This window comes from Monodelphis domestica, chromosome 5 (assembly GCF_027887165.1).
Source record: "Monodelphis domestica isolate mMonDom1 chromosome 5, mMonDom1.pri, whole genome shotgun sequence".
NCBI lineage: Eukaryota > Metazoa > Chordata > Mammalia > Didelphimorphia > Didelphidae > Monodelphis > Monodelphis domestica.
The window spans coordinates 120,697,656-120,715,580 of NC_077231.1; the positions used below are offsets into that span (position 1 = coordinate 120,697,656).

The 17,925-nt window shown below is 37.6% G+C and overlaps 1 protein-coding gene across 1 annotated transcript in view; it reads right to left on the minus strand.

Annotated features, from left to right (window-relative positions):
* Nucleotides 1-8,015: 8,015 nt before the first annotated feature.
* GUCY2C (guanylate cyclase 2C) overlaps nucleotides 8,016-17,925 on the minus strand; it is a 97,998-nt gene continuing 88,088 nt past the window's right edge. Inside the window, exons 25-27 of the mRNA XM_007503690.3 lie at nucleotides 15,132-15,226; nucleotides 12,286-12,362; nucleotides 8,016-8,671 (exon numbers count right to left, since the gene is read on the minus strand). Coding sequence (XP_007503752.2) covers nucleotides 8,497-8,671; nucleotides 12,286-12,362; nucleotides 15,132-15,226 — 347 coding nt within the window. The 3' untranslated portion in view covers nucleotides 8,016-8,496. The remainder of the gene's footprint in view (nucleotides 8,672-12,285; nucleotides 12,363-15,131; nucleotides 15,227-17,925) is intronic.

The following is a 17,925-nucleotide window of genomic DNA, read 5'->3' on the forward strand; positions in this document are numbered from 1 at the left end:
CTCAATAGTTAAGAGCATTGGGTCTTCAATCAGGAAGACCTGAGTTCAAATCCAGTCTTAAATACTTCTTAGCTATGTTGACCTAGAGCAAGTCACTACACTCCTGATTGCCTGACAAAAGGATCCACTTGATTCCTTGGAAAAGGAAGTGACAAACCTTTCTAGCATCCTTGCTGTGAATCTTAAAACTACTCAGACTCTACTTCAGAAGATTTGATTAAGCTATTCCCCATTTTTAACAATGGAGGTACTTGATCAGGAATGTATTGAGAACTTTTAAAATTACTCCACCCTACTCAGACAGTGCCTTAGGGGAAGATAAAGTTGCAAACTCCTGACTGAACAATGAAAAGTCCCTAACTCATACCTTATAGTAAAGCTAGAACCTTAAGCCAGGTCTATTTTTAGATCTAATACCAAAAGGTGCTAAGTACCTATAAAGGTTAAATTAATCACTAAAAGGTCAAGCAACTTGAAAAAGACAAGCTTACCAAAAGAGGTGTGAAGTACTCAGAGGATTTAATCTAACTAGAGAAGGTGAGAATAAAAGAAGATGAGAACTAAGAATGGGCAGTCCTGGGAAAAAGCATCTACTGTGATTGGTAGACGTGAAAATTTAGGGGAGGTGACATAAGAGAAAATTTCTTTAAAAGGAAGGGGATTATTGAATTTGAGTAGTTGAAGTTAGTTGAAGCTCGAGTTGAAGTGAGAACTGGAGCTTGCTTGGAGACAATCTTGTGGTAAGTGATAAAGACTGACTAGCTCTCCCTTAGGCTCAGGCCTAGGCCATTTTGGCCTAGGTCCTTTTCTACTGCTTGGCTATTCTCTCTCTCTCTCTCTCTCTCTCTCTCTCTCTCTCTCTCTCTCTCTCTCTCTCTCTCTCTCTCTCTCTCTCTCTCTCTCTCTTCTCTCTCTCTCTCTCTCTCTCTCTCTCTCTCTCTCTCTCTCTCTCTCTCTCTCTCTCTTTCTCTCTCTCTCTTTCTCTCTCTCTCTCTCTCTCTCTCTCTCTCTCTCTCTCTCTCTCTCTCTCTCTCTCTCTTCCTCTCTCTCTCTCTCCTTCCCTTAATTCCTTCATTTATATTAATTAAAATCTCCATAAATCCCAGCTGAATTGGGTATTTTCATATTTTGGGAATTTCCCATGGTGAAGACTTATTTTTTATTTTAACTCAAACACACTAAAAATTATCCTTTACAGTTTGGCCAAAACCTTTACAATTTGGCATTTACAGGTTTTAGTATTCACAGTTTTGGCAACACATTTTGGCGGTCACATTGCCAAGAAAACCTCCATGAATAGCTTTGGTCCATGAAGTCATGAATAGCAAAACTGAGCAACAAGTCCCTTATTTTTAACTCTTGATATAAACACTAAATTAACAAGCACTTATTAAATTCCTATTATGGTCTAGGCATGTGCTAAGCTCTGGAGGTATAATCAAAGATGAAAATGATTCCTGCCCTTCAAGAGCCCAAGATGGGGAAGAGAGCATGCAAATGATTATGTACAAATAAAAAATGTATAGGATGAATTGGAGATAATTATATAGGGAACAGACTAGCATTAAGGGGGATAGGAAAGAGAAAAGTTTCTGGCAGAAGGTGGGATTTTCACTGACATTTAAAAGGAGCCAAGAAGTAGAGGTGAGGGGAAGAGAGTTCCAGGCATGGGGGACAGTTGGTGAAAATTCATGGAGTTAGAAGAGTCTTATTTGAGGAATATTTAAGAGGTTAGTGTCATTGGGGTGCAGAGAATGTGAAGGAGAGTAAGTTATAAGAAGAGTGGAAACATAGAAAGAGGCCAGGTTATGAAGTCTTTTAAAAGCCAAACCATTTTCTATTTGATCTTGGAGATAACAGTAATTTATTGAATAGAGAGCGTGACATCGTCAGTCTACTTTAGAAGGATGAATTTGACAGCTAAGTGGAAACTCAAGTACAATGAGGAGAGACTTCAGGCAGAAGACCAACTAGCAGGCTATTGCAATAGTCTTAAGTGCAAGGTGATGAGGTAGTCAAGGTTACAGCAAAGCCAGAGGACAGAAGTGGCTATGCATGAGGTGAGATTAATGAGTCTTGGCAACAAATTGGATGTGAGGACTGAGGTAGAGTGAAGAGTCAAGGATAAAGCCTACATGGCATTTTTGAGTCACTAAGAAGGATGGTGGTACCCTTGCCAGCAATAATGAAATTAGGAAGAGGGAAGGATTTGAGGGAAAAGAGAAAACATCCATTTTTACACAAATTGAATTTAAAATGTCTATTATAGATCCAAGATAAGAAGAGAGGTTAGGTCTGGACAGACATATCTGAGAAGAATCTAAACAGAGATAAAATCCAATAAATCACCAAAGGAGAAAATTAAGAAAATGAAGCAAGGAGGCTCCAGGATGGAATCCTGGTGATACTCACACTTAGAGGGAGAATCAACAAAAAATACCAAAAAGGAAAGGTAGGAGGAGAAATAGAAAGGAGTAGGAACATAGAACCCAAGAAAGGAAGTAGGCAACAGTACTTTTGCACCAGATTTGAGGTTCTAGTTCAATGGAACCAAGAATAATACATTACTTTTTTTCTGTCTCCACAATAACACCTAGACAGCAGATACTGACTACTTCTGAGTATTACTGCATATTCACATGGTTGAGATGACGGAGACCTCGTTTGTAGGTGCTCCATCCTGGAATTTTTTTAAACCATCCCAAGTTTATTTTCAACAATAACAACAACAAAAACCCCAACAGAAACACTTCAGCAGGTACACAAAACAATAGAATTTCTCCTCAGATCATACATTCACAAGGAAGAAGCTTGACAATGACAATGCCTTTGGTAATTTTTTTTTTTTGGTAATAGTATCACTTCACAGTGTAAACAAGTGCTATTGTGTTCTCTTTTCACAGATTCAAGAGGAAAGGAAGGCACAACTTGGCTAAAAGATCATATACAAGAATAATCAGATATCCAACCCAGTTTATAAAAATGATTAGCAATTTTGATCCACATTCCATTTCAGGTCCTTCCACAGTTAAGGGGAGAAAAACTAAATGATTTCCCCTAACCCAAGTCAGGGTCTCCTTTCTTCCTTCCCCCTAGAGTCACTTTATAGCCATGTTTAATCTTTAACTTTACATTTTATTACACAAACCAGATACAAGAGGAATGAAAGTCATCCAAGTTCAACTGCTCCCACTAATATATCAAATTATTTATTAGTGCATGGGAATAAATTTGTCACCTGTTGTCCACAAGGTCCCCTTCTCCTACAAGTGGCTCCAGCTCTGGGCTTAAATGAATTGTATTCATTTCCAGGAAAGTCTGACTCAAAAGAGAGAGACTTGCAACAGAGTTACACAGCTAGTGAATGTCTGAGGCTATATTGGCACCTAGGTCTTTGTAGGTAATATTTATTGGGAAAGGAAAATGGGATTGGAAAAATGGGGAATAAATGGGAGGTTTGTATGAGGTATGGAGGAGGTTGAGGGGAGAGAGGGAATATTGCTTGGTGAGTCAAGGGAGGGAGATGCCCCCTGCTGAGAGGAAACAGCAGGGGTCCGATAAGGTCTGTTTTGTCTAATGAATGACTGAACTGAAGTTCAGCTCCCTCTATGACCAGAAAAGATAGTCCACTTATCTGACTGCCGATTCAAATAATATAAAGTTCAACAACCAGTTGGTTATTAATAACCAGTTGGAATTGGAGTTCTTTCCTCAGATTCAGAGTTGAGGGCAGGCCAGAGGCTGGTGGAGGGTTCTCCCACTCCCCTCTACTCTATATTAGTCCAGTTTTGTCTTTTTTAGAATCTTAGCAGTAGACAGGAAGCAAACAAGAACAGTTCTAACTTTCAGAAGAGATTGGGCTTGAATCTTCAGGCTGAACGAAGAAAGGTGGCACACCACACCAGACTGGACTGAACAAGCTCCTCTCCTCCAACACCCGGAAGCAAGTCCCCCCGGCAGGAAGGAAGTACTAGTCACAAGACCCCTTCCCCCACAAACAGTCAGTCTTGTTTCCTTTCCACAATGTCCGAGGCTATATTGGCACCTAGGTCTTTCTAACCGTAGTCTAGTGCTCTACCCAATGTGTCACCCAATTGCTTTATTTACAAGCTAGTCCCAACTTACATTTCTAGCCTCATTGTATGCTATTCTTCCTCTCACATTCTGCTACCCAATCAAACTGGTCTTTTCTATTCCTCATACACTATAGTTCATCTCCCATATTCATGCCTTTTGTGAAGATAGGATTAACTCTCCCCTTCTCTATTTTTAACTAATCAAATAAAGAACTTAAAGTGCCCCTACTTACCATTAAGTATGAGTTCAGAAGTCACTTACTAGAGTGACAACTCCAAAGTGTAGTGATTAAAATAGTGGGAGTTATAAACTGTGGCAGATAAGAGTGTTTGGCTTAAATTGTGACTGCAGAAATATAGTTTCAAGACAGTGTCTTGTTTTAAATCAAAATATAAAGTGGTCACCAGGGAAAAATTCCCAAATATGAAATATACCCAAGTCAGCTGGGTTTTATAGAGATTTTAATTAATACAAATGAGGAATAAGAGAGAGAGAGACAGAGAGACAGAGACAGAGAGACAGAGAGAGAGAAAGGGAATAAATGAGAAAAAGGGAATAAACCAGCCTAGGCCAGCATGAGCCAGCCTAGGCTGAAACCCTAAGAGAGAGATCAGTCAGTCTTTTATCCACTCACCACAAGATTTGTCCAAGCAAGATTCTAGTGTTCAGAGAGATACCAGCTGCCTCCTCCAATTTAGCTTTTCCCAGCTGACTGTCCTGAGCCCTCTTTACCTGCTTTTAAAGGGAATTTTCTCCTATGTCACCTCCCCTAAGTTCTCACATCTACCAATCACAGTAGATGTTTTCCAAAGGACAGACCATTCTTAATTCACACCTAAGTCGACTTAAACTTTTGATTAAGTTCACACCTGAAAAAACCTCTGAGTAAGTTCTCACCTCTTTGCTCCTTGTAAATTCAAAGTTGCCTGACCTTTATAGGTACTTAGCACCCTTTTGTATTAGATCTAAAAATAGGCACTGCTCAAGAACTTTTGCCTTACTATAAGTATGGGTTTAAGTATTTTTCATTGTTCAGCAAGGAGTTTCTTCCCCTAAAGCATGCTTAAGTAGGGGTGGAGTAGAGGTCTCACATTCCTGATCTAAGTCCCTTCATTGTTTAAATGGGGAATGGTCTTAACCAAACTTTATGAAGTAGGGTCTGAGAATTTTTTAAGGTTCACAAAAGGCCACTTGGGCAGTTCTAGGAAAACTGAAAGACTGCCATTGTTTTTTGTGAAGAAGGGCAAGTGACAGGAAGTGACATGGAAGAAGGGAGTATAAAAAGAGACCAACATGGTCTAGCATTCATTCCCTTCCTGGCATTTGGAGAGATTGTTCTGGAGATCCCTGCTTTGGCTTGAAGGAGACCTTTTCCCTGGATCCTTCATCAGCTTGCTGAGTGAGTGGAACTCTGGCTGAAGACATCATGGGGACTTCTGGCTGAGGATTATTAGAAAATTCACATAGTTTTTTAAAAATATTTTTAGAGGTTTATTGAAGATTAAAGAATTTAAGAATATACAAGTAAGAGAAGCATGTGCTAGGTGGGCCAAGAGGCCCATTCAATTTTCACTCACATCATGAGACACATCTGCTCGGGAGCAGAAGTAGGAAAGAGACCCTCAATATGTGGGGAACTCCTTTAAATAATGATCTGTGATCTTGCCCAGGTGAGAATTCAGTGCGAATACAAAGCATTCTGGGAAGTGAGGAAGGACTTCTGGGGACTGGAGTCCTGGATTCAAGTCTCCATTTTTACATTTCTCCGTGTGACCATTTGGAAAAAAAATAAATTTTTCCCAAAGGATCATGAAAACATAATCAACTTAAAGATTACAATAATTTGAGGATAAGTGAGAAAAAAAAATAATTGCTGGAACACATCGACAAAAAGCCAGTTAGGGGGTAGTCCACTTTGGCATGAAACTTATACATTCAAATAAATGTTTAATAAACCACACCCAAAGTTCATTCTTGTGCAGCTTTTGGTCTGGAGGCGTCTTCATGGTGTCTTCTCAAACAGTTCAGTTTCTGAACCCCCTGTGGGGCTGAGCCTCACTTTACCAGAGAAGGACTGGTTGGCTTGTTAAAATAGATCTCTTTAGCTACATTTTTTCCACTTTCACTCTTTCCATCTCTTTGTAAATAAAGCTGCTAAAAGTCATTTTGACTTAAGCTGTAATATTTTAAATTTAGCAACCACAATATTAATTTATAACTGTCATATTTAGCATAAAACCTAAATTTAAACTTACACTTCACATGACTGTACATTATGCTTTGAATGCCCTGTCTCCTCACTTCCACCTCCCAGAATTTCTCTTCAAGATGTAGTTCAAATGCTACTTTCTACATGAAACCTTCCCTGATCTCCCCAATTGCTAGTGCCCTCCCTCCCTAACAATCTTGTATTTAATTACTTTGTATTTATTTGATTTGTACTCTCTTTATATTTATTCTGCATATATAGACACACATATACAGATACTAGCTATCTTCCCTATTAGTCTGTATGTTCCTTGAAGCCTGAGATTGTTTCATTCTTCATCATTGTCCCCAGAGCCTAGGAGAATCCCTGGAATGTACTTGATAGATGTTGATTAATTTATTAATAGATAAATGACTTCTTAAAATCTCTTCCAATTCTAGAACTATGACCCTCTGATCTATAAAATAAGACAGCTACATGACCAAGTATATAGAAAAATGTGCTATAATAATAAAAAAAAACTTACCTTTCATCTTAGAATCAATACTAAGTATTGGTTCCCAGGCAGAAGAGCAGTAAAGGCTAGGCAATTGGGATCAAGTGACTTGCCCAGGGTCACAGGGTTGGGAAGTGTCTGAGGATTTAAACCCAGGACCACTTGTTTCCTTTCTTCCTTCCTAATAGATGTGACCTGCAGCTCTCACAATAAAGTCCGTTTGCTCAGAAGATCTGTTCTTGTCTTTTCTTTGGACATAAAGTAAGTAGGGCTGGCAAGCTAGTGTGAAATCATAAAAGCTGGAGATCAACAAAATGATGAAGTTCCTAACTATGAAAATAAAAATATAAAACATTCCTTAGAATAAATGTATTATTTTTAGTTCCATTGAACTAGGCCCTCTAATAAGGCGTAAAAACACAGTTGTCTACTTTTTTCTTGGTTTCCACATTACTGCTCCTTTCTACTCTCTTCCTACCTTTCTGACCATTCCTTTTTAGTCTTCTTTGTTAATTTTCCCTCTAAATGTGAGCATCACTAAGGATTACATTCTGGGACCTCCTCACTTCTTTTTCTATACGTTTTCCTTTGGTGATCTCATGGATTTTGTCAAAAGGATAAAGGACTGGGGATAGGGAGGGACCATATGAGGGGGAAGGTAAAAATCCAAGGCTCTCTACTCTCCGTGCAATATGGGTTGGCTAGTTTTCCTCTCAAAGATAAATAAAGCTTCCCTAGGGACTTGGTAGCCAATTCCTTTGACTTGGCTTTTTGGTCACTGAAGGACATAAAAAAGCCCTTATTTATAGAATCAGAGATCTTCAGACAGGAGATATATGAAGACCACAAGCACCTACACCTTGCCCTGTTGACTGGATGTTTCCATGTTAAAATGAGGAGAGGGCACTTAAGTGTTGGAGCATCCTTGTTGAGTATCTTTTCTACGTTAGGGAGAAGTAAACCTCTCTTGGTTGATTGTTCAATGACTTATAATTGCCTCATTTCATCCTAACATCAAACTTGAAGTAGCAGAGTGCTAACCTGAGGGACCCGTCTCTAACAAGGAACTCAGAAATCTTATATTCAACTTCCCTCATTTTATAAATGAAAAGATCAGGACCCAGAGACTTGAAGTGACCTACTTGAAGATCATACAAAATATTAGTTTTGACCTGCCTAGGAGAATTGGATTAGTTTGTTCAGCAAAATGAATCAAATATATGGGAGTCCATACACAGAACCAAACAAACTCTTTATTTCATTCATATTAAATAGAATAAAAACATTTCCTCCAAAAATTACAAGTTAAAGATAATTTTACAGAGAGAACATTTAAAATAAAATTGTGGTAATTAAAAATACCAACATGGAAACAGCAAGAAAAAGAGCAATGAAACAAACAAAAAATAAAAACTCCACAAGAATGGAATTTCCTTGAGTTCTAGAAAAGTTGTCTTTCCTTTCTACCTCAGTAGAAACTTCACAGAGAAACTGTTAAGATAAGGCCACGTAGCAACATATAGTTGTATCAACTAAGGAAATGAATATCACTCATAGAAGAAATCATATTCCAAGAAGATGACCAAAAGGATGGAGAAAGTTTCTAGGTCTTTTGTATTTCTTTGAAGTCTTACTGACAAGGCAAACTTCTGAGATTAACAAGACCTCTTACTTATGTGGATTCTGATTTAACTAAGATCTAAGATGCTTAGATTTAAAAATATGTATTATTATCATTTGTTGTGTTCAGGTGTAAGTACTCCAGGGAGCCTTTTTTATAGCTGGCCACACGCCTTGGTTTCTGGTTTGCTAAACCTTGGGCCTGCCTCTTCTGCAAAGATTCAACGATCATGTTGGAAAATTCTGCCTGTAGATGCTGCTGATTCTCACTGAAAAGAAGGAAAAGATTGAAACATTAATTCATATATAGGATTCCTCTGCTCCAAGATTGTCTTGGGTCCCTATAAATTATAAATTCATATATTTATATAAAATTATAATCTTATAAATTGAGTTTCATAGCCAATGATCAGGACCACTCTTGAGTATAAAATATGGATTACTTTATGTTTGTATAATGCTTTTCTGTTTATAAGAGGTTTCCACACACATTGGTTTATTTGAATAGAAACAACTCTGGGTAGAAATAGATTTGATTGCATCTTGGTAGGAATAGAAATTAAATTGAATGGGGAAGCTAAATAGTCCAGTGGATGGAGAGCCAGGCTGGAGAGGGGAGGTCCTGGGTTCAAATCTAGCCTCAGACACTTCCTAGTTGTGTGAGCTAGAGCAAGTCACAACCTCAGTTGCCTAGCCCTTCCTGCTCTTCTGCTTTGCCACCTTTACTTAGGATTCTAAAACAGAAGGAAAAGGTTTAAAACCATAACCACCACAAGTTGAAATGTTTTTGGATATGTTAATGCTGGAAGGGCTATAACACCATGTCCTTTTCCTGGCTCTGCTCCTTTCTCTGTGGAGTTCTCCATCACTCCCCAGCAACTTTTTCACCCTGGAAACTTCCTCTGGTGTGAGAGCCCTCTCTTCCAATTGAGGAGCTCATCCAGGGAGCTCCATTTTGAGGAAGTGCCTAGGTCAGCCATACTCACTCCTCACTCCCCTCTCAACTCTACTCCTGCATTTCTTGACTTCTCCTGTTAGGGTCCAGGTTTTTGCCCACCACCACAGAAGACCAAAAGACAATGCAATTAGCAGGAGAGTCGTTTATTGAACTGGTGTGCACCAGCAGCACACACCAGGGGAGCCCTGCCATAGAGTTCCAATTGTAGTCTAGGGATGCTAGGATATATATACTCTCCAGCATGCATGGCCCCCCAGTCCTTATCTGGTATATACCATTGTTGGAATGTTTGCCAGCATTTATGGTCCCTAAGCTCTTATCTGGGACTTACTGCTGCTGGGACCTTTGACATATTAACTTCCAAGGTCCAGCAGTTCCTGCTCCCTCATTCCACCATACCCCTCCATTGGTACCTTGTCATCCTTCGCCTGCCATTTGTCTCAATCGGGGTAGGAATGATCTTTCTTTTTTGAATTTATTTGTATTCCAAATTCCTAGCACTCAACAAATACTTATTGATTTTGAAGTAGTTCAGTGAATCTCAAGAGCCCTGGAAATCATGCCTAAAGAACAGATATTTCTAAGTAGTGCAGGTTATTCATGGGGAAGAATCAGAGTAAAGAAGGTGTGATACAGTTCTGGGTCATTCCAGATGAAGGGAAGTCTTCTTGGTACCCCCATCAAAGAAGATGGTAGGCTCTCAGTAGAGGGCTTTAAAGGGGTCAGAATTTTGGTATTATTCCCTTGATGACCTTCCATAGTAGAAGGAAGAGGCTTTGGCTGGTACTCCTAAGAACCCTAAAAGAACCTTCATAACAGTATGAAGGATGTCCATTCTAGACCTTGGGATATATTGTGTGAATGAGGACTGTGCCTTCTTAGACGTTTTAATTCCAATGGTTCAGACCTATGATAGGGACCAGTGACAGTGTCTGACCTGGTGTTTTTGGTGCTTGTTATCCCTGTCATCACAGATAATTTATGCCATATTTTAATGAAATATCCTGACATTATTTCCCCAAAGCTTTAAACTGATTGTTTTTTATTGTTTTATATTTTTAGTGGTTCATCCCCCCTCCCCCTCACTGATAGCTATCATCTCACATCTCTCCGGTCTTCTTTTGTGCCTTGAGAAGGTCATACATAATTGGTACTTCCATTTCCTTGCTTCTCATTCTCTTCTTAAATAAAATCTCTACAGTTTGAATTCGGATCTCATTATTCAACTGGTCCCAGACACTTATTAGATGAATGACTCCTGGCAAACCACTTAACCCTCTTTGTTTCAGTTTCTTCATCTGTAAAATGAGCTGGGAGAAGGAACTGGCAAACATATCTCTGCTAAGAAAACCCCAAATGAGGGTCACAAAGAACCAGATATGACTGAAAATGACTAAACTACAATAAAATAGTTTAATAGTTATTTATATATTGTCTTCCTCCATTAGATTGTAAGATCCTTGACAACAGGGAATGTTCTTTGTCTTTCTTTGTATTCTCATCACTTAGCACAGTGTCTGGCATATCATAGGTACTTAAAAATGCTTGTTTGTTGACTGACTCACAAACCTGGAACTTGTTGGTCAAAGACAAATTTAGGCTTAGTCCACAATAATAAGACTCCAAGAGTTTGAGTTGATCTCATGGCTCCACTGGTCAGAGATTACAGAGCTATTCTCAGTGCAAGTACAAAAGTTTGTTTTAACCTTTGGTCCCTATCAGAGTTGACTATGTTTAGAAGTTTAAAAGTATTTTTTTTGTCTTTGTTGCAGGTCAAGGAAAAACTTATCTGAATATTTGCTGTAGTCTTGGTCAGTTTCCAGACTACGGAGAAACCTCGAGATCCTGCGATGCTGAGTATCTATGAACTACAGACATTGTAGCTTCAATTCTAAACATATTCATGCACTCCCAAAATATCAGCGACCTCAGCGTCTAGGCTCTGCTTATGATGACTAGGTGAATGGCTTTTCTAGATAGCTTAGGCAGTCCCCAACATAGCAAGGCCGAAAACCTGCTGACCTCCCAGGTAATCTTGCCATTTGCATTGTAGTTATAAAAAATTATTTCCACAAGTGACCCTAGCTAGGGTAGGAGGGATCTGAAGATTCAAGGATGGAGCATATACATCTTGAAGAGACAGAAGCAGAGCTCTTATTCCTTAATTAGCTGGATTTTTCTCCAAGAATAGAGATAGAAACTAGCTTCACAACTCTGGTGGCAAATTAAAAGTTGGCTTATCTCCATTTTTTTGTCTCATTGGAATATAGAAAGGAATATTGTATTATATAGTGTATGTGTGTGTGTGTGTGTGTGTGTGTGTGTGTGTGTATACTATACATCCTAGCCTTTCTGGGGGGTCTGTAACCTAAACAGACCCCCCAGAAAGGCTAGGAATCAAAATTTGTGTAGTCTACTCATGTATAGCTTCTTAATTATCAGCTTATGATAATTACATATATCAGATGTATTATTTTCATACACACAGGATTTATCAAAGGTTACATTTCATATGCACAATGAAGTCCAGAGGAACATTTCTCAAAGTATGGGCTAAGGACCCTTGAGGGCCTCCAAGAAACTTTTACTTCTGACCTATGAGATCACAATTTAAAAAAATAATTTTTGGAAAATATAGCTCATGCAAAACATAATTTATGTAAAGATGTAATCAAATTTATTATTTTTTTTAATTATTTAAGAGATTTTTTCAAATTTAACAGTTTTAATTTCAAATATAATAAACATCGCTAAATACAACATATGTAAAGAAAATCTCTTTAGGATCCTCAGTAATTTTTAAGATTATAAATGGTTTCTGAAAACAAAAGTTTGAATGTTTGAAAACTGCCTGTCTAGATAAGACAACCAAGAAGGTCAATTTCCCTTTCTTTCTGTACCCCCATTCCCCATTCTATAACTTACACGGAAGGTGGTGTCGGCAAAGTATACTCCTGCTCTTTAACACCCGTAAGCCAATAGGTGGTCTCAGTTCCTCTTCCCTAATGAGACAGAAAAAACCCCACACATTATAGTAGTGGAATAAAGGAATTCATAGACATCTTCACAGATTTCTCTGAACCTGTCTTTTTTGTCATTTCTACTAGCACAATAGCATTTGTCCAACAATTCATCAATTGGTAGGCACCTTCACCTCTTAGTTTCCATTTCTTTGTTGCCACATAAAGAGTTGCTCTAAAATTTTTAATGGTACAAAGGGGTCCTTTTCCTCTTTATTTGATCTCCTTGGGGTTTAGGTGTAGTTGAAGTATAGTTGGGTCAAAAAGTATGCATAGCTTAGAGACTTTGGGGTCAGTTCCAAATTGTTTTCTAGAATGACTATTCTAATTTACAACTCCATCAATAGTGTGTTAATGTGCCCAAGGGATTATTTTCAAAAAGTAGACAATAACAAAATTTATTTGCAAGAATAGGTTTAAATAGAATCTCAAGGAAAATAATTAAAGGGGAAAAAAAAGAGAAAGGACAAGGCAGTAACAGTTCTAGATCTCATACTATACCAAGAAGCAGTAGTTGTCAAAATTATTTGGTACTAATTAAAAAGTAGAAAAGAAGATGAGCAAGGACTAGAATAAGTGAATTCAGTAGCTGTTTTTGATAAACCCAAGAATGTTAACTATTTGGAGAAGAACTCCTTGTTTGACTGGAATTTCTGGGGAAACTGGAAAGCAGATTGACAAACAATAGGCTAATCCACTGATGGATTTAGAGTTAGATTAGACCTTAGGGGTTGTTGAATCTAACCCCCTCAACTGGGGCTCAGAGAAGCAAAGTAGCATTCATAAAATCCTACAAATAGGTGGCAGAGCTGGGATTCACAATTCTTAAACTCCAAATTTGGCTCTTTTTCCACTTTACTACCCAGGTGCTACCGGCTTAGACTAAACTTTTATGCTATTCAAGGTGTTCCAAAAGTCTTAGTGCTATTTTGAGCTTCAATAGTTTAAAGCAATTAGAGTAACTACTATGATACCACTGCTAGGCGTATACCTCAAGGAAATTAAAGACAGAAAGAAAGGGCATCCTCTCTCTGTCTCTGTCTGTCTATTTATCTGTGTGTGTGTGTGTGTGTGTGTCTCATCCATCCATGAAAACATTCATAGCAGTACTTTTTATGGACATAAAGTAATGGAAACAAAGCAGAGATCTATTGATAGGGCTATTTTAAGAAAGCTGTAACTTCAGGGGTATTCTAAAAACCAACTCATACTCCTGAATAAGCCAACTGTTAAATTTCCATTGTGTGAGTTTGCACTACAGAAATCTACAAATGTTACAAAACAGAGCTTGATTTATTATTTTGTTGATTGTCTAGATATATGAAAATAATGGAGAAAATGTTAATAATACAGGTTAAAATAAAAAGTATGTAATATATACATTTGGAGGGGGCTGATTGTAAAACATTTACCAGCACACCCCTGAATCGTTTTCAGGAATAAAGTGAGAGCTATTCAATATTTTATGCTACCCTGATCAAATTATATCTGATGTATTATATTTTTAAAAGATATTGACATGTTAGAGATCATTCAGAGAAAAAACAAACAAAAATGATTAGGATGATAAAGGATAGAAAAGTGCCTTAAGTCCATGACACATGAAAACTAGTTGAAGGAATCAGAGCTGTTTACCCTGGAGAAGAGAAAACATAGAAACAAGATGACAGGTATCATCAAATATTTGAAAGCCTAGCTTAATGAATAGGGATAAGATTTGTTTTACTTGGCCCCAGAGAACAAAATCAGAATCATAGAATTTCACAATTGTAAAGGACCTTCTAGTATGCCATTAGGACATTAGAGGGGTGTTTTGGATTATTCTGGAAGGAGTAGCATCTCTGGTGTGAGGACTTACTGAGCCCTTTTCAGGGCTTCTCATCCAACGTTAGACATGATTCATGTGTTGGTTGCTTCTGTTGAATTATATTTTTTTGAAGGATCTTTTAGATATGGGATTACTGGTTCAAGAAATTCAGAAATGAATGTGCTATAAAAACACAAGGTATTAATATAACTCTTTAAAAGATACATAATAGCAGAAGAATTCTGACATGATTTTATATGAAAGGCAGGAAGTGAGGAAACAGAAGTATATAACTAATTGATTAAAACCTGATTCACTAACCTTACTTGTTTGTTACTTGTTCAAACTCCCTCCCTTACCCCAGGAACCACACGTGTGCACGCACACACACACACACCCAGGGGTATACTGGAAACAATAGCATTATGAAACAAGTTGTTAAATTTTCAGCATGAGCTAACACCTTATAAATTGACAAATAAATCAGGGCTTGGTTTATATTTTGTTGAGAAAGTGATGGAGAAAATGTAAATAATGTAGATGAAATTATTTTTGAATAGCTAATTGTTATATATTTATCAATATACTCCAGTGCTTCTCTCCAGATGTAGCTCCCCTGAATGAAAAGGCAAAGAGAAGGGTATTGATATGTATGTAAGGAAAATTTATGTGAAAACAATAGATCCATTTCTTTAGGCCTTGAATACAGAAGAGGAAAAAAAGACTTTTTTAGTGTCAAAACCAAATCTGAGATCATTTACTTGAAACAAAATTAATATATTGATATTTCTCACATGAATTATAAATCAATGAGGACTATGCAGAAAGGAGAATTAGAACAATGTTGTGAGATTCTATCTCTACCTTCTTCAACTTTGTTGAACATTTCTAAGCATAATTACACTAAATAAAAGTAGTGGTTGGTGTTTCTATATATCTGTTACCTTTAAGTAGGTTTCTCCTCTCACTTCATACAAGAACTGGCATTCAGTCCTCTTCAGAATGGCAATAGTGGATCCACTCACATGAATCCTCAAAGCTAGAAAGGAAAAGCAAAATTGAATTACTTCCATTCAGAATCCACTTTCATAGTCACAAGTGTTCTCACTTATTCTACCACTCTTTTTCAACTGTTATTATTTTGGTATCCTCCTAAAAAGAGACTTTGTGTGACCTACTTAAAGCATTTCCTTTCACGTGGAAGGACAGATGATTTTCATTATTCTGTAGACTGTTTCCTAATTAGCCTCATAGATCTTTGCATGTTTGTCTACAGTAGCAGTAGATGTGTCCTAGCTTGGGGCAGGGAACTTGGGATTTTGGCCTTGTTTGCATGATGATGTAAAGTCAAGAAGCACCACTAGGATGGTGGCCATATGAGTGAAGAGGACAAGTATGAGAGATATAAATGTAGAACTAGTGAGATTTAGCAATATATTGGCTATGTGGGATGAGAGAATAAGAAGAGTCAAAGATGACTCCAAATTTACAAACTTCAGTGTCTAGGAGGAAAATGATACCCTCAGTAAAAAGAAGGAAATTTAAAATAAGGGCAAATCTATAGAAAAAGATAAAAATTTCAGTTTTGCACATAATTCATTTGAGATGTTTATAGGATATACAAGAGAGGATATTTAATAGTCAACTAATGATATGTGATTGGAGGGAGTTCAATTTTCTTGTAATAATTCACCCATATGAGAAACTAAAAGAAGAAGCTAGAGCTCCAAGTAAGTTGGAAATCTCTACTACATACATTGCATCACAAATACTCAACCAAAGCATAAAACCAGTATTTCCCAAATTAACCTCATATATAACCCACAAAAAGATGTTAGCCTAAATCCTATTTGGCTTATCCAACTTTTTATGAGTCTCCTCTACACTCATGAAGACCACTTCTTTCCTTCTATTGTATCCATCTATTGTAATTATAGTATTTTGGAATCATACATTAAGAGCTGGAAGGGATTACAGTGGTCATTCAATTCAAACCTTTTATTTTATAGATGAGGAAATTGAGGCCCAGAAAAGGTTCAGTGACTTACCCAAAAATATACACAAATTAAATAGAAGACTGGTCATTTAAACCTAGGTCTTCTGATTTTAATTCATGTCTTACCACTCTATCATGACTGTCTTTCATAATCCTCAATAACAAACATTTGCTGGGTTTCTACCATGTGTAAGTGATTGTTCTAACATTCTTCTCATTATGAGGCTGCAGCAATATAGACTCCATACTGAAGAACTTGGGAATTCTAAGTTTTACTCTTCCTGGTCCCTACTGTACACAGAGTTTTATAGTTACTGCTTCTGTGAAAGTTCCCTGAAGGCACTATACCTTCAAAATCTTTATTCCTCTTGTTAAGGAGACTCTATTCTTCTTTTTTTATTGAAATTTTTATTTAATTAATTAATTTAGAATATTTTTTCCATAGTTACATGATTCATGTTCTTTCGCTCCCCTCCTACTCCCCCTTGTAGCCAACACACAATTCCACTGGGTTTTACATGTATCATTGATCAAGAACTATTTCCCTATTATTGATAATTGCACTAGGGTAATTGTTTAGACTCTATTCCTCTTGAGGACATGGTAGTTAGAAGATCCAATGATGTGATGAGCCCTGCTTATGAGAATTAATCTTTCAGTGTGAGCATATACACTTGAGAAAGACAAACATTATGTCAGGGCTTGACTTATTGTTTGGTTAATTCATTTTGTTGACTGAAATTCAAGAAAGTGATAGACAAAGTTTTAATAACACAGTTTAAACTTAAAAGTATGTCATGTGCAATTTTTTTTTTCTGGAGAGTTGGTTGTTAAACATTTACCAAGAAAACACTGGGAGAATTCCACATTCCTCTCCTACCCTTACTTCATCCTCAACAGATTCCACTAAAACAGCTGCTACCAAAATCTTAGTTCTTCCACTCCCTTTGCCATTGGAGCACCAAGCCCTTTCTTAAGAAACCACTGGAGCTCTCCTCCCTACCCACAACTTCCAGATCCCACTGTCTCCTACTTGACCAAACATCTCCATGACTCCAAGAGGCTATCTCTTCAACCCAATATTTTCAAAAGAACCAGATCAGTGGAAGCAAGGGAAAAGAGTAGGGATACTCATAGTGTATAGGGATGGGAAGGTGGGGAGGAGTTTGTGACTTTGAGAGTGGGAAATGGTAGGTGTGTTCCTTGTATTCCTAGTGGGAATCTGGAAAGTGTTTCTCCTTAGCAATGATGTTATAAATGTTAGAATAATTCTACAGAACAACAGAATTCATGTATTTCATCAATCTCAAAGAACTGTCATTTCATCCTGAGCTACTCCCTCCACTGATGTAACTTGGCATTGCCATGGTTGAAAAATGTATCACCCTACGTGTAGCCAACCCTGAAATGAGCCTTGCCCATAAGACAAACATGCCATCAATCCTTCACCAGGCCTATCCTATAAACTGACTGGCTGGCTAGAGCCTTCAAGAACTCAGGGCTACTTCCACAACACAAAAAAGCAGAGTAGGACTTTAGCACAATATATCACATAAGTAAGTGTTTGCAGGCTGACTTTGTGGGCAGCTAGGAGGTACAGTATATAGAATGACTGGTCTAGAGCCAAGAAGAGCCAAGTTCAAATTCAACCTTGGATACTTAATAGCTGTATGACCTCACTGGTGTTACTCTTCACAATAACTAAATAAAATGGAGATGGGAAGGCAAGATGAAACATATTC